At 47.7% G+C, this 21,284-nt stretch overlaps 6 protein-coding genes across 6 annotated transcripts; 3 read left to right on the top strand and 3 right to left on the bottom strand.

The window, feature by feature from the left end:
- Nucleotides 1-41: 41 nt before the first annotated feature.
- Nucleotides 42-3,799, top strand: LOC120681563 (zinc finger BED domain-containing protein RICESLEEPER 2-like). Its single transcript, XM_039963084.1, has 4 exons — nucleotides 42-206; nucleotides 456-802; nucleotides 982-3,108; nucleotides 3,272-3,799. The coding sequence occupies exons 2-3, from the start codon at nucleotides 466-468 to the stop codon at nucleotides 3,102-3,104; spliced, it is 2,460 nt and encodes an 819-aa protein (XP_039819018.1). The 5' UTR covers nucleotides 42-206; nucleotides 456-465; the 3' UTR covers nucleotides 3,105-3,108; nucleotides 3,272-3,799.
- Nucleotides 3,800-3,960: 161 nt separating this feature from the next.
- Nucleotides 3,961-4,780, bottom strand: LOC120681342 (NDR1/HIN1-like protein 10). The gene is made up of 2 exons (XM_039962843.1): nucleotides 4,775-4,780; nucleotides 3,961-4,722 (listed from the first exon to the last, which is right to left on the bottom strand). Exons 1-2 carry the CDS (start codon nucleotides 4,778-4,780, stop codon nucleotides 4,069-4,071), a joined length of 660 nt encoding a protein of 219 aa, XP_039818777.1. The 3' UTR covers nucleotides 3,961-4,068.
- Nucleotides 4,781-5,816: 1,036 nt separating this feature from the next.
- On the bottom strand, nucleotides 5,817-10,671 carry LOC120682513 (peroxidase 1-like). The gene is made up of 5 exons (XM_039964467.1): nucleotides 10,365-10,671; nucleotides 7,563-10,093; nucleotides 7,286-7,474; nucleotides 6,843-7,011; nucleotides 5,817-6,465 (listed from the first exon to the last, which is right to left on the bottom strand). The coding sequence occupies exons 2-5, from the start codon at nucleotides 7,857-7,859 to the stop codon at nucleotides 6,041-6,043; spliced, it is 1,080 nt and encodes a 359-aa protein (XP_039820401.1). The 5' UTR covers nucleotides 7,860-10,093; nucleotides 10,365-10,671; the 3' UTR covers nucleotides 5,817-6,040.
- A 491-nt stretch (nucleotides 10,672-11,162) lies between these two features.
- On the bottom strand, nucleotides 11,163-13,426 carry LOC120682512. The gene is made up of 2 exons (XM_039964466.1): nucleotides 13,082-13,426; nucleotides 11,163-12,734 (listed from the first exon to the last, which is right to left on the bottom strand). The coding sequence occupies exons 1-2, from the start codon at nucleotides 13,225-13,227 to the stop codon at nucleotides 11,186-11,188; spliced, it is 1,695 nt and encodes a 564-aa protein (XP_039820400.1). The 5' UTR covers nucleotides 13,228-13,426; the 3' UTR covers nucleotides 11,163-11,185.
- A 1,290-nt stretch (nucleotides 13,427-14,716) lies between these two features.
- Nucleotides 14,717-17,218, top strand: LOC120683161 (APO protein 4, mitochondrial-like). Its single transcript, XM_039965190.1, has 3 exons — nucleotides 14,717-15,120; nucleotides 15,270-15,550; nucleotides 15,862-17,218. The coding sequence occupies exons 2-3, from the start codon at nucleotides 15,291-15,293 to the stop codon at nucleotides 16,586-16,588; spliced, it is 987 nt and encodes a 328-aa protein (XP_039821124.1). The 5' UTR covers nucleotides 14,717-15,120; nucleotides 15,270-15,290; the 3' UTR covers nucleotides 16,589-17,218.
- Nucleotides 17,219-18,224: 1,006 nt separating this feature from the next.
- Nucleotides 18,225-20,212, top strand: LOC120681341. The gene is made up of 2 exons (XM_039962842.1): nucleotides 18,225-18,827; nucleotides 20,120-20,212. The coding sequence occupies exons 1-2, from the start codon at nucleotides 18,225-18,227 to the stop codon at nucleotides 20,210-20,212; spliced, it is 696 nt and encodes a 231-aa protein (XP_039818776.1).
- Nucleotides 20,213-21,284: the final 1,072 nt, after the last annotated feature.

The raw sequence follows: 21,284 nt of genomic DNA, 5'->3' as shown, positions 1-21,284 counted from the left end.
TTTGGGCTTCTCGTGGGCCTCCCTACTTGCGGCCCTCCCGTCGCACGGAAGAAGACAGCAGGAGCGCCCCCTCTTTCCTCTTCTCTCCCACGCGGCCACTCCTCTCTGTCTCTCTCTGCCTCTGCCTTCTTTCCTAGCGGCGACGACAGGGGGGAGTGGCGCCGCCCTTGCCAATTCTTCGTCAGGCGCTTCGCCGGCCGACCAGGGTATGTCGGCTCATTCCCTTCCCTTCCGTTCCTTTTCTTCTGTGGCGAAATCGAACACCCCAAGCTATTTATATTCGGATCTGACCATGTATTTTACCTACTGACTTCGATTTCTTCCTTTTTCTTTTGTTGGTTTTGGGGGTGGGGCGGGGGGGGGGGGGGGATCATGTATTCATGTACACCATGTCCTATACTGGGTCCACCCCTGCCGGTGATGATGTCCACTAGTTTGATACTTTAATATTGCAGCGTGGCAGCTATGGAGCACCCTATAATCCAGCAAGTCATGGAGCATCCCGAAGAGCATGATGATGATGAGGAGGAGGATAACAGCATAAGAGCGGAAGCGGCATTTGAGGGGGTGCACAGTCACAGCACGTTCAGGTACAAGCACAAGAAGAGGTCCAAGGTGTGGGAGGAGTACAAGCCTATCTTCCTGAATGGGAAGGTTCAGTTCGCAGAGTGCCTGTATTGCCACAGCCGAATGAGCTGCAAGGATTCTAATGGGACCAGCCATCTGTGGCGGCACCAGAAGATCTGCCCGGGCAAGGATGATGTGGCGCGGCGGCGGCTCAAGGATTCCTACTTCCCGTGTGGTATACTTTGCTTTTGCCTATTAGTATTCCTGATGTTCTCTTGAGTGACTTGAGTCTATTAGTATTCTGCTGGTTTCAGTTAGCATGGTGTAGATTAGGATCTAGCTGCGTAGATATTTATCTTCTTAAAGGCAATTTACTGGTGGCATTTATGTAACCCATCTATATTTTATATGCAGTTTTGGTGAACGAGAATGAACCGGTTACACCGGGTGATCCAATAAATCATATTATTTCTGAGACACTTGATGATATAAACTCAGTAATTCCCAGCAGATTCAAGTCAAAGGTGTGGAAAGAGTTCTCACCTATCTATGTCGAGGGGAAGCTCCAGGCTGCAGACTGTGTGCATTGTCACAAGCGCCTCAGTGCAAATAAGTTTGGGGGAAGAAGTCATCTGAGTCGGCATCTTCAGACCTGTCAAGCACGAAGTAGTCAGAAGGGTGTGTTTTACTCTTCTAGTCTACCTGGTTTGAAGTCCAGGGTGCATGATGAGCTCTCACCTGCCTTGACAAATGGGAAGGTTCAGACCGCAGAATACAACAGCAAGCTTCTCAGGTCTAGTAGCTCTGGTAACAATTCACCTATAGTCCGGCCCATTCAAGTGGTGCCGGCACATCAACCTCTCCCATCACCAGACTTTCCAAGCTTGAAGAAACAGAGGGCCTCATTTATGACCACAACTAGTGACATAGGCACAAGGAAGGTTGACCCAGAAATAGCTTATGAAGATCTAGCCAGAATGATAGCTTTGCATGGTTATCCTTTATCAATTGTAGAGCATGAAGAAATGAGAAGATTTGTAAAGGACCTCAACCCTATGGTTAATGCAGTATCTCATAATGATATGGAAGGGCATTGCTGTGCTCTATTTCTGAAGGAAAAGGCAATCCTGAAACATAAACTGGCTCTTTCCTCCCAGCGTGTCTCTCTTTCAGCAAGTATCTGGACTCCTGATGGAGCTGAGCCAGAAGTAAATTACCTTTGTCTGACAGCACATTTTATTGATAAAGATTGGAAAGTTCACAGAATGATAATCAAATTTGGCATGTTTCGGTCCTCACCTACCAATGTGGAAAGGATGATACATTGTAAGGAGGCTTGTGTCCCAGAGTCTGAAAGTGGAGCATACAACGTCATATGGGATGCTGTTAGAGATTGGAATCTTTATCAGAAGCTTTTGAGCTTGACTTCTGTTTGTGAGGTTAGGGATGATGCAAGTACCTCAAAGCTAAAGGAAACACTTGTAGAGAAGAAGTACCTTCCTATCAGAGGCAAGCTATACAATATTGCTTGTGTGGATGATATCATTAATAGTATTGTTTCCGAAGTGCAACAAAATATCATTCACCTTATTGGTGACATGGTAACAGAATTTTTTGGGGCACGTACATCTTCATCATTGAATCAACAGCAGCTATTGGAAGTCATTTCGCAGATGAGTTTGAAGTGTCCAAAGGAAGATGCCAAGTGGTGGCACAAATTTTATTTCAGGCTTGAAGTTCTTTTGCATTACAAGAAATTATTCCCTTTTGAAGAAGTGATGTCTCCAGAAGATATCAGTGTTGCTGAGTCTATTTGCAAGATTTTGAGGACATTTTATCATGTTATTGAAGTTATTTCTAGTCCTAGTTCTCCAACGGCAAATATGTACTTCAATGAGATATGGAAAGTGCGAACAGTTTTGCAAGAGGAAGCATCAAATGAGCATGGAGAACTTGCTACAATGGTTTCAGAGATGCAGGAAATGTTCAATCAATATTGGCAAAATTCATACTTGTGGTTATGTATACCTGTTATTCTAGATCCTAGATTCAAAATCAGTTTCATTGAGTTCCGTCTGAAACGAGCTTTTGGATTAAAATCAGCAAGCTACTTATCTGACATACATGAAACACTCAAGGAACTCTTCCATGAATACTGTGGTTATGTGGATCATCCGAATGGAGGTGCTACAAAAGCTGAAGCCTTCGATGCAGATGATAATGACTCATTCGAGGATTGGGATCAGCATCTCAATGAGCAAGCAAGTAGCCAGAAATCGACGGAACTTGACAACTATCTTGAGGATGGGTTAGTTCCAAGGAAGGATGATTTCGATATTCTGAACTGGTGGATGTGCCATGCCATGAAGTATCCAACGCTTGCTGCTATTGCGCAGGATATCCTGGCGATGCCAGCATCTGCTGTTCAATCTGAAGCAGCATTCACCAGAAATGGTCCAGTGATTCCCAAGCACCACAGTACGTTAAGCATCAAGACGATCGAGGCACTTGTTTGTACTCGAGATTGGATGAGATAAATCAGTAAGATCCTCCTTTGTTTAGTCCCAGTATCAGTAGAGTTGACACTTTTATTTGTAACTTCTGTGCTTATACTTGAGTCATTGTGACTTGATTGGAATACTACCTAGCAAACCAACCCATTTGTGCTGACACATGGTAATTGACGACCTGCTTTCCATCGCAGGGTGTGCGCCGTGCTGCAGTCAGTGACTGTGAAGTGGAGACAACCAGGATGCGGTGCAGTTATGTTGAGGGGGAGATCCAAACTGAACATGTCTCGGTGGCGCCTTCAACCAAAGGTAACCCTGCCACTGCCAGGGTTGGTGATGTTGCTGACAGATGGGGAGAAAAAGATGCAAGAGTGATAAATAGAGAGGGGGAGAAGGTGGGGAAAAAGGAAAAAAAAATAGGTTAGCCACTGACAGATGGGCCTATATGTCAGGAGAGATTGGAAGGGCACTGCAAAGCTCTTCCCTAATAACCTGAAATTGTGAAAGGGGGATTCCCCTATAACCAGAAGAAAAGGGAGAGGGGAAAGAGGATCTGTTGGAGTTGCTCTTAGTTTTGACGTAGATGTATATATAGATCAGCCATTTGCTTGATGTAGCTTCAGATGCATTTTCATGCCTCTAGTGTTGTGTCGCCGACATGCCTTGTTGTTGAGCCCTTAGTCCCTAGGTTGATGAAAGAAGATGCTGTTATCTCTCCTCAATGGTCATGTTACACCACTCGCCCCTTCACAAAATCACGCACGGGTAGGGGTGGTAATGGGCCATAGTCCTAGTGGCTTCTTCATAGCCCAACAAGATCCTTAAATTATTTAGTTCAAAATTATATAAGATTAGAGTCCGGCCCTTATATTTTCTAGTTTAAAATATTGGGCCCTTTACCACCCCTACGCACGGTCCATCACACATTCACACTTGTCAGTTCTTACTTAATCACTACTAGCTCGTAGCAATGGCGCCTCTACTCGATCTCCTAGAAGAAGTCTATGCTGCAGCGCTTCTGCAGGTACTCGGCCAGCAGCTGCCCATCGGGGCCCACGGCCACCTCGCAGCGGACGTTGAGCGGGTGCCAGTGCCGGTTTCCCCAGAACGCCAGCCGCGCGCGGATCCGCGACCGCACCCTCACCGTCATCTCCACCCTGCCGTCGCCCTCCGCCGCGTCCTTGGCCATGTCCTCGCCGGCCGACACCTCCACGCCCTGGAACGGCAGCGGCGACGTGGTCTTGGGCGGCTGGTACAGCGGCGCCGCCGTCAGGGGCCGGTCCTTGGCCACGTCGGCGCCGCGGTACTCCACCGACAGGTAGAACCGGTCGAAGAAGTAGGCGATGTCCCGGTTCGGGTTGCGGACGGTGAGCTGCCCCGACAGGACCACCAGCCCCCCGCCGGACGGGATGCCGGACGCCGTGAAGGCCGTCACGTGGAACCGCGGCCGGTGCGGGCGGACGGCGAGGTAGGCGACGAAGACGACCACGCCGGCGACGAGGAGGAGCGTGAGGAACGCCGAGCACAGCAGCTTGGTGCACCGCGTCAGGTGCGGCTGCTCCGCCGGCAGCGGGCGGATGCGGCGGCCGGCAACGGAGCCCGTCGACGAGGAGGCTTCCGGCGGCATGGCGGTGTACAGCGCGCACTACAGCTTCTGCTTGCGATCTGTAGGCGTATGTATAGCCGTGCACACGCACGGGCATCCCTGATCGCCGCGTCGTCCAAGTTTACGTGACAGCAGGTTACTAGCTGTTCTGTCGCGGTTTCGGACAGTTTCTTTTTCACATGGTGATTCCTTGACGAGAGCGGAGGGAAGAAAACGCGAGGAGGAAGCCATGGCGGCGAGTTTTCTTCGCGTGTTGGTGTATGGCATATTCGACAACTTTCTCGGCTCTTTCGGCTGCAATTGGAGGAGCATACAAAGGTGGTGAAAAGGGACAAGTAGAGTACAAGTTTAACTACTTTGGTAACTTCAAGTTGATTCATTAGTTCCTTGGCATTAACAAAAGGTTGATCCATTCTTAGTACTAGGAGTCATTGTAAGATAATCCATGATGAACTGCTGATGAACTAGTTGAGCAGAGTACTAGGTTTGATAGGAAATGATCATACTCCCTCCATCCCAAAATAAATGCAATTCTAGAACCAAACACGCAAATCAATGATAGGTGTAAAATTACTAAAATACCCTTTGTCTTTTGTGGTGAGTCAATGAGGTGTTAGTTGTCTTTTATGAGAATCTTCCGGAATCTGACTTGTCTTTTGTGGTAGGTGGGTCAAAGTTAACATTTTTTGTGGGACAAATTTTAAACTCTAGAATTGCATTTATTTTGAGACGAAGGGAGTAGCCTGAAAAGTGCAGCTGCGAGGAGTGCGAGGTAAGATTGACAAGTTGACCGGAGGATCGGAGATGGTCCGTGACCATGTGGAGGTAGCTTAACGACGACCTCTTATGCTTCATCCGTTAGATAGGGTCACCTCATGAATACTGTACATCTATACTGCACAATGTGCACTTTATTCGCCAAATGGCCACAAAGCATGTTTCATCTCTCAAGTTTCCTATTCATCATTCAGCCAATCATCACTCTGTGATTGTGCGTTCGTAATTTTTTTCTTAAAAAAAATTCTGCGAGCTTGCAACAACGGAGGCTCAGCAAAATGACGCTAAACTCTGTTTTTACATACAGATGTTCTTTCAAGACACCAACTTCTTAAATTAGAGCAGTGCAAATCAGAGGCACCAAAACGTCGCTCTTTCATCACTGAATTAACCAAAAGCTGCTTATTTTGATGTCATGAAAATATTACAAATGGACTGAACACATGATGCGCTCACACTCTGTAAATTGAACACGGTAATGATCTTTCTACACACATGCAAGAAAATTAACCACTAATCAAACAATCCTCCTCACAATCCGACACCCAAATCACCGCGGCTATAGCCTATACATGCATCTTCAGTTCACAAACGCGCAGTGCCTCCGGACCTCTCCCTGGGCGCCGGTGAGCACCTGCATGCCGCCCATCTTCACCATGGACGCCGCGAAGTCGGCGAAGAACTCGGCCGGGTAGGCGCTGGCGTCGGCCACGGCGGCCTGCCGCCGGACGTAGGCCCTGGCGGAGGGGTCGTTCATGAGCGTCTGGTCGGAGGTGAAGAGGGACCTGCCCTTGGCGACGTGCTTGTAGTAGCTCGCGTCGAAGGTCCGGAAGCTGCCCGGGTCCATCTCCACCAGCGTCGTGGTGTCGCCGGGGTTGCTGCACTTGCTCTTCAGCCGCGGGACGTAGCGCCTGTCCAGGGACGGGTCTGGCATCATCGTGTCGTTGAAGTTGTGCAGCCGGTCGGCGAATGACGAGCAGTGGGAGGTTCCCAGTGTGTGTCCCCCTGTTGCAGATCAACAAGACACAGGCGTCTCAGTCAGTAACCATGCATGTATGATCATGAGAAAGTATATGAACAACATGGTAAACATATTGCAATTACAATTTAACCAGATCTGAGGCTACAGTTTACGTTGATGTCATATGATTTGAGCTGTTAACTACATGGTCTCGTGTTTCCCGATTCTGTTGACTGCCTTTTTTTCATGAACAAGTTGCTTCACAGTTGCTCTACAAAGTATCACCTTTATTGGAGATCGCTACTACCATGGATTTGTTGGGATCAGCACGGGGTATAAATAAAACCAGGAGAGACGCACCAGTGCCATTCATCTAGGTTCTAAGATCGTCGCATCAAATTTAAGATGAGTAATTTATTACCTAGCAGAACCACCTGATCCTTTGCGTCAAGGCCCTTGGGGATGAAGAACTGGTACAGGTTCCGACCGGCATCAAAGAAGGGCGGAGGGAGGTTGTCCAAGGCATCTTGCTTCACCGATCTCCTCCCATCTCTCCGCCCAGTTGGAACATCCCAGTGAGGCCCTTTCGTCTGTTGCACAGGAAAAAGGTGAACAAGAACCTTGGATTAAGCTCAGTCATTATCAGAAGGAAGACTACTGACTAATGACCACTGACTATATGAAGATGAATAGATGCTCAAACTCAATTAGCGAAAGCCATTATCAGCATGATACAGCCAAATAGGGGAGTTACTTAAGCAAAAATAGGTTAGTTTTCTCCTACTTGAAGAATTAATGGATCAAATTCCCCTTAAAGAAAAGAACTAATGAACGAAGATCAACAAACAATGTATAAGCTCTTACCAATACAACAACATCCCTTGCTACCAAAGCCAGGATATCAGCACAGGACACCACTCCAGGGCAGGCCTGCTCCAGCTTCGCCTTGACACGGTCAATCGTGCCAAAGCCTCGCAGGCTGAGGTTCGGTATCGCCTCCTTCTCGGATGGTATTCCCCCTAGGCTATTCAGAAGAATAGAACCATCACAACCCTGCAGCGTAGCACATTCAAATGTTCAGTCACATACCTTTTGAACACAGCTGAAAGAATTCAGAACATACTAAAATGATCACACTTACATTGACAAAGCAGTCGTGGAAATGCATCCGAAGCAGCGGGCCAGCGAGGCTTGGGACTTGAGAGATGATCTTGGTCATTTCATCACGAACAATGGCCTCCGCATTTGGACATGTGTACCGGTAAAAGCCAACACTCAGGCCTGATGGATTGGGCAGCCCTGATGATGTGGATTGTAGTCCTAATACTAATGGATTGGATAGCACCGATGATGATTGTAGGAAGAGAGGAAGGACAAATCCAAAGAGGAGTCTGAAAACAATGCTGTGCATTATGAGCGATGCAAAGCGACTAGGCATGATGATTGATGAGAGATTCTTGCTGATTTTGAGGTGAGCTGGAACTTGCAGCCTGCTTTATAGTTCAGTTGCTTAGGTTGTACATATATGATGGTGAGCCAGCCATTTTCTTCAGTATTAGTGTAGTGGCTCCAGAAGCCCAGATGCCCTTGAAGCTGCATTATATTCTTATATGATGAAGTCAGCATATGGCCTAGGAGTTAGTCATGTGCCTAGAGATCAGTATTTCAGGAACCCTATGGCATGTGTTCGTGCATAGGACCTGAACAATATGTGCAAGGCGGAGCATATCACATTCGGTAATAAGCACATGATTCCCATAACTGAAGGGATTCTAGTTTACCGGTTACAAATTATGCGTCGCCGACAGTATTAGTTCTAGGGTGGGAGATTCTTCATGCCAGTGCACTTGTGTAATCGACACTCTCAAGATGATGCAGAGTACAGCGTGTTGCTAAAAAGTGCCACATCAAAGACTTGAACTCTAAGCTGCTAGCTGTGATCCCATATGTGTTTCTAGTTTAATATATTTGATTTTTCTTTGTGTGGTGGTGGTGGTGTGTGTTTGGGTTGGGTTGGGGTGGGGTGGGTAGCTTGATTGTGATATCCAATTCCATAGCAAGCCACAATGAAAAACTGTATTATGATGGTTATCAAATATTAAAAAAATATTAGTAGGGGGGAACATAAAGTGAATGAACACAAAGTTGATGGTATTATGTAGATCTATTATATTGTCCGTAGCAACGCATGGACACTATGCTAGTGTATACATATATGTTTAAAAACACTGGAAAATGGTTGAAGCTTTAGGTACTGATTTAAGCATATGTTTGTCCACTGAACTTTTTTTTTTGCAGTGGATCAAGTTTATGGATTTGCTCAAGGAAAGTAGACTTTGGGTTATCATTATATCCATTCGTTATATTTTTCTGAAAAATATGCACGCAAAGGGAGAAGAAATAAAAAAGGAAACTTCTATCTCCTTTACTAGTTTAAAGGAATTAATTTATTCAATATGACAGCAGCTACTTTTTTCTAGTAGGGATCCTTCTGATTATGAATGCTAAGAACATATGTCTATTGGATTATCAACTCCCAACCAAACAACAATATATCAGCAAAATATATTGAAACACGAATGCATTGACGAAAATGCATTTTCTTTTTCCAAATATAAAATGGAGCAAAAGTTATTGAAGTTCATGCTGATTGTGCTCATCTCGCAGAAGCAAACTATCAATCAAGTAAAAAGATAGAGCCAGGATAAATCAGAGCTATTTGATCATTAAGCTTAATAGCTTACCAAGTTGGTATACAGAAATTCTACATTGCTTTGAAGAAAAGCTTAGATCTAGTCAAACGTATATGTAACTCAAGAAAGATGGAACATGTTATATTGACACCACTACTTCAAGACCAAAGAAACAATGCATAGAGACTTGAGTAACAAATTGCATAAGTTATGCCCTGTCATGATTTGCAAACTTAGTGTATCAGTCAGACTATACAACCACCTGCTACTGATGAAATGTCATCTTCAACAAATATGAGCAAAGTTCACCATATTTTAAATGAACTTTAAATCGATTTGCGTTTAAACCATCACAAGTGAAATTAAGTCAATAAACTATCAGCAGTCTGGTGATTAGTAGCACATGAATTGGACAATGTATTCTGTATTTCTGTTTGTTGAGTAACTGAAACGTGATGGCTTCTGGTTGTTCTAAACTTAAAGTCTAAGCCTTTAACAGACCATTCAGTTGACCTATCGTGGCTTGAAATGACTGCTTCACTCAACACTAGTTAGTGTGTACAAGAGAATTCGTGCCATAACAATTTTTCACGAATTGTTAACACCTGCAGGTTCAGTTATTTCCATGGAAGGTCATAGCCTGGTTATGAGACAACATTTATTACTTACAGGCGTTAACAATTTACAACAGTAAACAATGCAAGATACAAGGAACTTGACCGCAAATATAAGGAGAAAATTTAGCATTCACAAGAATGCATTTACACTAACATGATGTACACACTGTTCAACCGAGAAGATGATTGAGTGATCAGCATTCAGATAAGACACAAAGGCTTGTAAGATATACCTGTTGTACCTTTTGGGAATCTGAATGATTCTAAATTAGCACAGAGACTAAGCAAGGAGCACAAGGTCATGAATGTCCATGCCTTTGAAGGGTGAATCTTACAAGACATCCCATCTTCAATTGTGCATTCTATAATAACAAAAAAAAGCAGCTTAGAAATCAATAAGTGATCCTATCAAAATCTGCTCTCAAAAACACAACTTGACACTGCAAAGTTCACCACATTGCTAAGCACACTGTTCCTGAAGCTTTTAGAACTTCCAAATGTGAAATGACAGGTAGCACCAGTCAACTTTGTTTGGAATCTCATAAAGGAATTGTGTGCCTTTTTAAAATAAAAAATAAGTGAACCAGCCAAGCCAAACCATAAGAACGGAGAAGCATAATAAATCAAAATTACCCTGGAATATCACTGCATGTTTGCACATCAACAGCTGAGATTGATAGAAGTACCAGGAAAATGAGACGAACGAAACGTCAAAACCGAATCAGCACTCAATCAAGCATCAAGAACACACGCAAACAAAAAGATAGCATCACCAGAGGATATTAAGAACAAACATTGAGTAATATAATATTTGTCTAAAAGACAGGGTGATCACAATCCAAAAGGCTCACATGACCTTGTACATACTGGCATACTATCATGAAAACCCAAAGTACTTATTTAGTTCATCTGAAACTCCAATTTGACCATGGCACGATGACACCAGAGCTAATGCTGCACCAGAACTTGGTCACAGACCACCACGCAGGCGCAGAACAAGGTGGAGGGTGGACTCCTTCTGGATGTTGTAGTCAGCAAGGGTACGGCCGTCCTCAAGCTGCTTGCCAGCAAAGATGAGGCGCTGCTGGTCCGGGGGGATGCCCTCCTTATCCTGGATCTTGGCCTTAACATTGTCAATGGTGTCAGATGACTCGACCTCCAGGGTGATTGTCTTGCCAGTGAGGGTCTTCACAAAGATCTGCATGCCACCACGGAGGCGCAGGACAAGGTGGAGGGTGGACTCCTTTTGGATGTTGTAGTCAGCAAGGGTGCGGCCGTCCTCAAGCTGCTTCCCAGCAAAGATGAGCCGCTGCTGGTCTGGAGGGATGCCCTCCTTGTCCTGGATCTTGGCCTTCACATTGTCGATTGTGTCCGAGGACTCAACCTCCAAGGTGATGGTCTTGCCGGTTAGGGTCTTCACAAATAGGGAGAAGTCTAAATACCCCCCCAAACTATCAGCATTGGACTACATAACCCCCCCTACTACTAAACCAGGTAACGTGGACCCTAAACTTTGCAATCCCGTTTACTTCACCCCCTATAGTGGTTTTGTCCGGTGGTTTTGACACGCTGGAACGATGAGGTGGACTAGGCTGCTGAGATGGCGCCTCTGACTTGCGGGACCGGTATGTAAGTGGACTAGGCTGCTGAGATGGCGCCTCTGAGATGGCGCCTCTGACTTTCAACATCACTACCACAGTGCTACTAGGGTTGCTTCTTAGTAACTCCATTTGATAATCATAAACCCTTGAGTATTCTCCTTTGGTAGAGTCCAAAGCTTCCTGCAGCACCAAAGCCTTTGCTCTCTTGCACTTGGACAGAGATACATCACAGAGAAAGTCATTTAGAACTGCTTGCCTAATCAAGTCCACCTTCCACGTGGGGTTGTCTCTTATCTGATCTTTGTACTTGTCTGCAATCCTTCTTGATGTCACCAGCTTGTTATCCCTCCTAGGTGGACAGCAATGTTCATCCACAAATGTGACTACTTTGAACCATTCTGACCTACTAGTTTTAGATCCATAAATCAACCATTTGCATCCTTTCCAAGAACAGATAGCTCTAACCTTATTCTTTTCATCCTTTGGAAACAAAAGATGCCTATGTGTTGTCAACCCATACCTAACAAGTGCTTTCTTGAACTGTCTACTAGACCTGAAAGCCATTCCAAGAGCAAACATAGGCACATGAGCTTTACTGTCATACCTATTTTCAGTGCTCCTCCACCTGATAGTTTCTCCATCACTACCCTCCTCATATGAGTACTCATCACTTGAGTTGAAATATGGACTGCCATCATCTTCTAAATTGTCTACTTCAGCCTCTAATCCACCTCCTGTCTTCTTGCATTTGATGTCCTTCTTGATTTGCTTAGCAAACTGTCTCAGTTGTTGTGTTTCATCATCATCTCCAGAGCTGTCCAGATCTTTAGGCACCCAGTCAACATCTGAACTCTCACTACTATCACCTTCTAGTTTGCTTGCATGTTCCTTTCCTTTCTCTGCAGGACACTTGGATGGAGACTTGTAGAATTGTCTGAATGAAAACAAGTCTTTATCTCTCTGCTTCTCTGGGGTTGTCTCAACATTAGTAGGCATAGATGAAGGAACATCAACATATATTTCCTCTTGTTCATCATCAGCTTCAGAAAACTCCAATTCCCAGTCACTGTCCTTTGCATACTGAACTGCAGGAACCTCAACATAGATATCTACTACTCCACCATCACCAATGTGCTTAGGAATCTCACAACATGCATTGTCATCATGTAGCAATCTCAAACCCTCACCCAATCCCATTCCTGGATACAACCAGTGCAACTGCACTCTACCATCCGTTGCCATATGATCAGCAAGATGACCTTCGATCTCGGGCAAAGACAACTTATCCACATCAATGGCAGACATTCCAGTACTCCCACCAAAATATTGTAGGTGTCCTCCCACTGTCAGAAATTCCCCTCCATAGTGAAATCTCACCATCAGAGACTCGATTGGATCCATGCTGCCAAAAAAGTTAAAGATTTTACAAGATTAAAGGTTTATGGTTGTAATTCATTGCGCAAAAACACAAATTAAATCGTTCTTGGCCACTACGATCACATTGTATATCTAATCCCCATTCTTTCTTGCTTCTGTTCTTTTCTAACCCTAGGATTGACAGAATATGATGCGCATTAGGTGAAATCAAGGGAAAGCGAATAACTTTTCAAACTAATTTCAACACTCATCGATGGTGAAATCCATGACAGAAAAAACCCCAACAAAACCCCACCTCGAAAACCCATGCCCTACTTCGAGTGCCCCAAAACAAACAAAACAGAGTGCGGAGTTGGAGTAGTGGACACTGACCTCGACTCCTGCAACACGACGATCAACCGAATCTCGTCCAGATCATCGCCTCGCCGGGGGAAGGGTTGGAGCCAGCGACGGAGCGGGCGGAAGATGGAAGACGGAGGGGCCGAGGGAGTTCCAGTGCCTTTTAACAGAGCCACCATGGCCTATCCCTCACTTACATACCGGTCCCGCAAGTCAGAGGCGCCATCTCAGCAGCCTAGTCCACCTCATCGTTCCAGCGTGTCAAAACCACCAGACAAAACCACTATAGGGGGTGAAGTAAACGGGATTGCAAAGTTTAGGGTCCACGTTACCTGGTTTAGTAGTAGGGGGGGTTATGTAGTCCAACACTGATAGTTTGGGGGGGGGTATTTAGACTTCTCCCTCACAAATATCTGCATCTGCAATAGGCACAAAGACTAGGATTAACATCTCAAGCTCAGATCTGAATCTAAACGAGTACAATAGTTTGTAGGCAAAGCATAAGCTTGTCCCAAACTATAACAATAGCAATAAGACATGGTGGACATAGATACAGAGCAAGCTTCGCCTATGAATGAATGAAATATAGAATCACAACAGATAAATCTAACTCATCATTTCAACAGATTCATAAATTGTAAGGACAAAACTTAGAACTCGTGCATGTCCAAGTACCGTATGAAGAGATTTTTTTTATATAATACAATATGAAGAGGGAATGAAGAAAAACTCGTGAATCCTTATAATATATTAGGAGCTGTTCACAAAAGCATATAGCCAACAAGATATAACCATTCAACACAAAATCACTAAGCGCCAGACTAACAAAATTTAAGGACTAATAAGTCAAGGAGAATCTATAAGGATAAAGACTTCAAATGAATCAAGATACTGCGAATAATCAGTTCTTATCGGATTGATACATCAGTTTGTGACTGACAAGATCAACAAATCTGAATGTAGAGCTCAGAATAAACCTAGATTTTTCGCACAATTCGCAGTCGTAACTACTCACAATATACCTAGATTATTATTCGCCCAAGTAGAGGGAAGCGACCAAGATTGAAACCAAGTGATTTTTTATGCAACCAAGAGCGATATGATGAAACTTGAAACCCCAGGGCTTGCCCACAGATTCTAAATTCTTTTCACCACGGCCTTAATAAAAACCCTGACGCGATAGATAGAACTAACCACGAATCCGACGAAGCAAGCAAGCGTTACTTCGACTGAAAGGACGAGACCAACAATCGCGAGAAACCTTGAGAGCGACGCGAAGCCCGCCCAAACCCTCTCGATTCGGCCATGAATTACAATGGGAGATTCGATGGGGAATAGTTACCTTGACGATTCGATTAGCTGCGGAGGAGGGATTTCGTCTGCGAAATCAGAAGGCGATTGCGATCGATGATGAGAGGCCGAGGGGATCGCAATATATAGCCCTTCCGGTGGGGCTACGGGCTACCGCCTCGGGTTCCTCCTAGATACGATCAGATCAGATCACAGCCGTCCATACCTGATCGAACCATCAGAGATGCTCGTGACACGGCATGTTTGGGCTGGAAGCCTGAAGCTGGGAAATTGGCCCAATTAACTTGACCCAAGTAAACCAACAGACGGCAGCCCAACTCGCTCGCGGCCCCTCCAGATCCCTATCTGGGCAAGCCCAATTCGGGCTCCCGCAGGCGAGAACGCCGCCCCCGCCGCTCCTCCTCCCTTCCCCGCACGGCGGCTCCCGGCGCGGCCGTGCCCCCCGCCCCCTCATCTCTGCGCGCCCCGGCGCCCGGTCTCGTCGCCTCCTGCCTCGAGCATCCCTTGCCCCATCCGCTCGCCAGCCGCTGCCCCCTCTCTCGAGCGCCGCCTCTCGCCGCGTTCCGGTGCCGGGGGCACATCCCCGGCTGCTCTCCGGCGCCGACGCGGAAAACGTTTCCTCTTGGCGGTACCAGCGAGCAGGCGGCGCAGGTAGCAAAATCCAGCCCCTGAAGAGACGCGGGCTTCAGGTGGCGTCACGCAACTGTCGTCGGCCTAGGCTCGGGGACGGGCGCGGTTCGCCAGATCGACCTTCCCGACCGGTAAGTTGTTCTGATCCAGTCGGGTTTCTTAGTTCTAATGAGACTTTCAAGGAAGGAATTTCGAACGCGTCACTTTCTTGTTTTCCATATCTTATTCCAATACTCCTCAGCCTTCGCTTCATCCGCTTTTGCAAATTGTGAACTTGTAGGCTTGCTGTTCATGTGCTACAATGGCATCTCTGGGCCGAAGAGCCGGGAGCTACATATGCTCGGAGCTGTGCGGCTCGGTTCTGAACCAGAGGCGCTACTCGTCTTCGAGGGTGGACTGGAAGCCACTGCGGCCAATGATTCTCAAAAGGATTAAGAGCCGGTCAAAAGAGTACCCAATCAAGCGGATGATCCCGGTTGCAGAGGAGGTGGTCAGGGCTAGGCAGATTGTCACTGAGGGCGTCTCCACACTGCTCAATGTTGTTCCTGTGAAATCATGCAAGTAAGGGAAAGAAATGTGCAATTAGTATATTCTTGTCTTAGCTCAGAAAGATAATAATTTCAGCAGTATAGATTTGCTAAAAATGCTTTCTGGGAAGTACAGCATCTTTAAATTAGGCAATCTCCGAAAAATTGTAGAAATAGTACATTGCACAAGAAACTTAAGTAGAAATACTACTGTATGCATAGGTTAGTGTTGGTTATGCCTTTATCTCAGTTTTGTCCGCCTGATCTCAGTTTATTGATTCCTGCCCTGAAAATTTCTGCATTTTAAGATCTTTTTAACACTTTCTATGTTGATTTATGCTGAAGGTTTTGTCCTGAAGTTCACATTGGAGCGACGGGTCATGAGATGAAAACATGCCATGGTTTCAAGCGCATGATCAAGGACCGACCACATAAATGGGGTCCAGGCAATTTGAATGACATCCTTGTCCCTGTTCAGGCTTTCCACCTAAAAGAAATGTTTCAGGATGAGATAAAGCATGACCAGAGGTTTGACTTCGCCCGTGTCCCAGCTGTGCTCGAGCTCTGCCATCAGGCAGGTGCAGACATACCTGATGAAGTTTTATACAGAAGTGAACAACTATCTACAGCAGTCAGAGGCAACAGCCAACAACCTGCTCCTATTTTGCCAGATCAACTCAGATATATAGGTCAGAGGACACTGGATGCATGGGAAAGCCTGAGATTAGGTGTCACAAAACTCCTTTTGGTGTACCCATCCAAAGTTTGTAAGCATTGCTCTGAAGTGCATGTCGGGCCATCAGGGCACAAGGCCAGAATGTGTGGAGTATTCAAGTTTGAGGGCTGGAAAGGGATGCACAAGTGGAAGAAAGCCGGAGTGGATGACCTAGTTCCTCAGAAGATTATGTGGCATCGGCGGCCTCATGACCCACCAGTTCTTGTGGACAGTGGGCGGGACTATTATGGCCATGCGCCTGCTGTCATCGAACTCTGCATGCAAGTGGGTGCAAGAGTACCCCCGAAATACCATTGCATGATGAAGACACACGGCTTAGCACCACCTATTCAATGAGACCATGTCTTATGGAGTTGATTGCCTAGTTAGATGTCTATTTGGTGTTATACAGGAACTGTATAGATTAGACAGAAGGAAATTTCAATGCCAATAGTTAACAGTAACGACCAGCAATGCAGATACACCATTTTGCAGATTGCGAGTGTTATCAGAATTCAAAAGGTCGACTATCAAAATAAATGAATTCAGAAGGTCACTGCCGAACACAACTAATGATTTGAAGGTCCTCAGACAATAAAGGGAAAATTGTTTATAAGTTGTAAAAATATTGCCAGGCTTGTTTCTCTAGAATGGAGGTATAGTCTGCTATCTGCTCTTTAGTTACTCAACTCAGCTGCTGTAACATCATGTGTTGTCATTCTTCACCTTGTTTTGCGTAATCTTCATTTTGCAAAGAGGATTGCCTTGATATTTGCTTGTGTCACCGCAGTGCCGTAGCTTAGAAATTTTTCCCCTCACTTAGTTTTTTGCCCTTCTCTGCTAGCCTTACGGGCAATTTTTTTATGTGCAAGCCATGTAACCATGTAAGAGCATTTTCCATATTCTGTATTGTATGTATACCCTTTTGCCACATTTTACAAGTCGCAGTCATTCTATCTTACAGCCAGTCACATTGGCTGCCTGACATCTGAATTCCAAAGCTGCAAAGCTGACTGATTTTTTTTTTTTACTCGAAAGCTGAATAGGTTCGGTCTGCATTTAACATGTGTTTCTGCTGCTGTAATTTTGCTAATCTGTGTGGTTATCTATGAGATAAAGAGATGCTGTAACAATACATGGCAGCCATGGTATTATATGGGAATCCCTATTATATGTATATATGTATTGTGTTAAAAAGGGGCAGCATGAGTCTCTTTTTTCTGACAACTGGCTTGTGTACAAGATTATATATTTCAATTATCAATCACATATTACTTTACACACGGCCCAGCCCGGCCCGGTAAGTAAGCAACCGTGCCTAACCGGGATGGGCCGTGTCGGCCTGTGCACAGGCTATGCAGGCACGGGCCTCACGGCTCGATCAAGGACCAGGAAGGACTGCGTAGCCTGGCCCGTGACCAACGATGCGTTGTCCGCCTGCAGGGCACCGACCTGGATTTGGAACCGAGAAACCGTGGCTGCCAATCTCAAAAAAAAAAAAAAAACGTGGCTGCCAAGTTTTGTTCTGCGCAATCACATCCGGACGCGTGCATCGGACGGCCGCGATCGAACCGGCGCACGGCACCGCCTCGTCCCCGACGCGGACTCCGCTTCCGTTTCCAGGATCCGCCACCGCGCGTATAAATTCACGCCGCGGCCTCCCGCCGCGGCCCAATGCAATCAACGAAAGGCGACAAGGGGCCTGATTGGTTGCCTGGATATGGCTCAGCCAGGCTCTGCAGATACAACCTGCGCATGATTGGTTGCCTAAACCAACCGTTGGGCCTGGCCCGTGCGGTGCAAAAAGCCCCTCTCAGCCTGGCTCGGTAGATACGGGAGAAACGGTCGTTTCCGCGCGGCCTGGCTCGGGCGAGCGCAGCGAGCGCACCAACGCGTGTAAAAGGTGGCTGGCCGTCTGCATATTCAAGCAACCAATCACCATCTCCCTTTAACCTGTCTCGAACAAACCTTCAACCAATCACACTCACCATGCATGCGCCGGGCCTGGCTAATCGGGGCATGGCTCCCTCGTGCGAGCCTGGCTCGGCAGGGAAACCAACCAAACAGGCCCAAGAAGATCTCCAGCGCCAGAATCCCGGGAGCCCAGGAGAAAGCCGCCGCCGTGTCGCCGTCGTCGTTCAAGTTGGAGGCCACCGGCGACGTGGTCCCATCCGAGGACAAGGCCCCCCTCGCGTTGGAGGAGTGGGGGTTGGCAAGCTACTCCGACGAGGACGAGGATGAGGCGGTGAAGGCCAAGCCCGCGGCGCCCAAGAAGGGGAAGAGCACCGGCAAGCCCCGCACGCCTTCCAAGGACAAGTATCTGCTCAAGAAGCCCGCCGCTCAGCAGGACCAGAAGGCGAAGCCCGAGCCCGAGGACCAGTTGATGCTCGGCCCGGCGGCGGGCCTCGGCGAGCTGCTGTCCTCGTTCGACTCCTTCGCCGACGCCGAGCGCGCCGACGAGAAGGACGCACCGGCGGCGCCCAGGGACGGCGCGGTCCACCTCCGCGTGCAGCAGCGCAGCGGCAAGAAGCACCTGACCACGGTGCAGGGGCTCAGCGCGGCCTACAACTACGCCAAGATCCTGTTGGTGGAGAGTGTCTCCGGAACGGACGAACACAACAACAGTAATGAGCAACACGGAAGTCAAGCAATAAAGTGTTCTTTCTTCATTCCCCCGATCCCCCTCAATGAACATTACACAGGGTATTTATAGGTAGCGTTACAACTTCAATGTACAATTACTCTATTGCACCCCTACAACGGTAATATTCCCGGAATATTCCTAGATACGAGCGTAATTTGCCCGTTACAACTTGAGTGCGCCACAGCTCAGTAGCGGGACCCACGCCGACCTCGGCATCTTCGCCACATCCGACGAAGCTCCCGGACCCGCTGCTAAGTACTCTGCGAGACTCGTGTCACCGAGTCTTCGCTCCTCTCCGTCTTCTTGCTCGTGGAACAGCGAAGACGGAACACCTCCGCGATAGCTCCTGGCGTCAGCTTTAGTCTTCCGGGTGCACCTTCTTCGCTTCCTGACCCGAAGACACGCGAAGATGTGTCACCTTCTGCTGGTAGACCTTCGGCTCGCCTTGACTCGATGTCTTCGCGTTCCTCCGGCGATCAGACCGAAGATGGTGACCCCAATAGTAGCCCCTCGGAGCCTCATCCCGATCTTGTTAGGGGCGTGGCTTCGACCTTGTGGACGCTGTCGGCGTCCCGAAGCGCCACCCTTCGGGCTGGGCGCCGCGCTGGTGGTCGTCGAAGCGCAGTCTGTGTTCACCTGTATAGAAGTTGTGCCCCCGTCGAAGAAGCCAAATTTTTCGCTTTTGTAAACGTTAGTCCGCGTGCAAGATGGTAAATTCGAAATTTGGCGGGAGAAATTGAGTTGGCGCGAAGATATGAAAAGACCGTAAAACCCTCGAATCGTTGTGATCCTAAACACGCCGCGCGGGGCATTAGCGTCTTTTCGTCTCGCGGGCGGTGAATTTTCGCGCTTGCCTTTTGCCTATAAGTAGTGGCCCTGTTATTCTTCATTTTACTTTTCACCGCCCCTGCTCCCCTGCCTCTTCGCTTCTCGATTCGCGAAAGTCCTCAGAGGTCGAGAGTGGAGTTCTCAGAACACTCGGAGTCTTCGGAAATGGCGCCGAAAAGGAATCAACCGGGAGATCCGACAACCACAGTCCTCGGTCTGTCCAAGATGACTTCCTCCCTCCTCGATGACCTGGCACGTCGGGGCTTCGTCTCTGCTGACGATGTCCGTGCTCCACCGCCGGGTGAGATTTCTGCACATCCCCGCGACGATGAGGTGGTGGTCTTCCGCGATTTGTTTACAGCAGGCCTTCGGATGCCCTTGGATCCTGTGGTTGTGGATATTTTTCGTTTGTTCAGAGTGTACTTGCATCAGATGACACCTACTTCGGTGGTTCGGCTGAATCTGTATATGTGGCTGGCGAAGACCTGCTGCCTAACTCCGAGCGCTGAAGGCTTCGCTCGTGCCTTCCGAGTGCACTACCAGCCGAAAAAAATTTCAGTGGAATCAACCGGAGGTGCGGAGATATCAGCTGTTCCTCAGTACGGGTGTTATACCTTCGCATTTCACAAAAATCTTCCCAGCCCGGTCCCGGCGAACAGGAACAAATGGGCCAACGACTGGTCCTCATACTGGTTCTATCATAAGGTTACTTTGGACTCTGTCACGGGGACCCATCCTCTCGCCGTCGACCATATCTCTGATCTTGGCGACGTTCCAAAGGCCTCCTCCAATGTCCGCACCGAAGATGAGGCTCTTCTCGCCCTTCTTCGGAAACTGTCGAAGACCTTTAGCACCCACGACCTCGTCGAAGAGTTTGTCGCATGTGGCTGTTTTCCAGTCAAGGCCGGCTGGAGCGTCTCGTCCTGGTTAGCCAAAGACCGCTGGATCGAGGGTATTCCGGTACCTGACTTCGTGACCGTTTTCAATCTTCGGAGCGATCGTGAGTTTTCGAACCTAATCTTGTTAAGGAGGTGCGATGCTTCGTGTTTTTGCTTACAGCTGTTGCTACCATGGTGATGCAGGGGTGGATCCTGCTGTCATCGAGACCCGGGCCGACGAGTTGATCGGGTCGGTGTCGAAAGACGAGTACAAAGCCCTCGCCGGTCATCTTGGTGGGGCACGACGGAACTGGGTGTTCCACGCGTTGGGCGTCTCGGCTCCCCCTCGATCGGCAGAGTTGAAGCTTGCCGAAGGTCATGGAGGCCCGGAGAAGGCAAAGGCTCTTGAGAAAGCAAAGCGGAAAAAAACTTCTTCGTCCGCGGAGCCGAGGAAGAGAAGTCGTCTGCTCGATACCATTCTGCAGCAGTCTCCTCTGCGGAGCAAGGGGGAATCCGAAGATGGCGGACAGCAATCGTCCTCCTCCGGAAGCGGCACCTCTTGACATCCCTCAGGTGGCGGTGCCCCTGAGGGCAGTCCGTCCCGCCCTGGATCTCGAGTTCAGCACTGCCCAGGAGAGCGAAGACGAGGGGCACGTCGAGGAGGTCAACATTGTGGCCGACTCCCCCTGCCGCTTGTCCCCCC

Source organism: Panicum virgatum, chromosome 7N, assembly GCF_016808335.1.
Source record: "Panicum virgatum strain AP13 chromosome 7N, P.virgatum_v5, whole genome shotgun sequence".
Classification (NCBI taxonomy): domain Eukaryota; kingdom Viridiplantae; phylum Streptophyta; class Magnoliopsida; order Poales; family Poaceae; genus Panicum; species Panicum virgatum.
This window is presented reverse-complemented; position numbering and strand designations above follow the sequence as displayed.

Bases quoted from the DNA above. Each gene is read 5' to 3' on its own strand.
- LOC120681563 (XM_039963084.1), top strand. From the start codon at position 466: ATGGAGCACCCTATAATCCAGCAAGTCATGGAGCATCCCGAAGAGCAT. The intron at 803-981 runs GTATACTTTGCT...TTTTATATGCAG, and splicing joins GGATTCCTACTTCCCGTGTG to TTTTGGTGAACGAGAATGAA.
- LOC120682513 (XM_039964467.1), bottom strand. From the start codon at position 7,859: ATGCCTAGTCGCTTTGCATCGCTCATAATGCACAGCATTGTTTTCAGA. The intron at 7,475-7,562 runs GTAAGTGTGATC...GCTACGCTGCAG, and splicing joins TCCACGACTGCTTTGTCAAT to GGTTGTGATGGTTCTATTCT. The intron at 7,012-7,285 runs GTAAGAGCTTAT...CCTGTGCAACAG, and splicing joins CAAGGGATGTTGTTGTATTG to ACGAAAGGGCCTCACTGGGA.
- LOC120683161 (XM_039965190.1), top strand. From the start codon at position 15,291: ATGGCATCTCTGGGCCGAAGAGCCGGGAGCTACATATGCTCGGAGCTG. The intron at 15,551-15,861 runs GTAAGGGAAAGA...TTTATGCTGAAG, and splicing joins GTTCCTGTGAAATCATGCAA to GTTTTGTCCTGAAGTTCACA.
- LOC120682512 (XM_039964466.1), bottom strand. From the start codon at position 13,227: ATGGTGGCTCTGTTAAAAGGCACTGGAACTCCCTCGGCCCCTCCGTCT. The intron at 12,735-13,081 runs GTCAGTGTCCAC...CTTTTTTGGCAG, and splicing joins GTCGTGTTGCAGGAGTCGAG to CATGGATCCAATCGAGTCTC.
- LOC120681341 (XM_039962842.1), top strand. From the start codon at position 18,225: ATGCGCCGGGCCTGGCTAATCGGGGCATGGCTCCCTCGTGCGAGCCTG. The intron at 18,828-20,119 runs GTCTCCGGAACG...TCGTTTGTTCAG, and splicing joins AGATCCTGTTGGTGGAGAGT to AGTGTACTTGCATCAGATGA.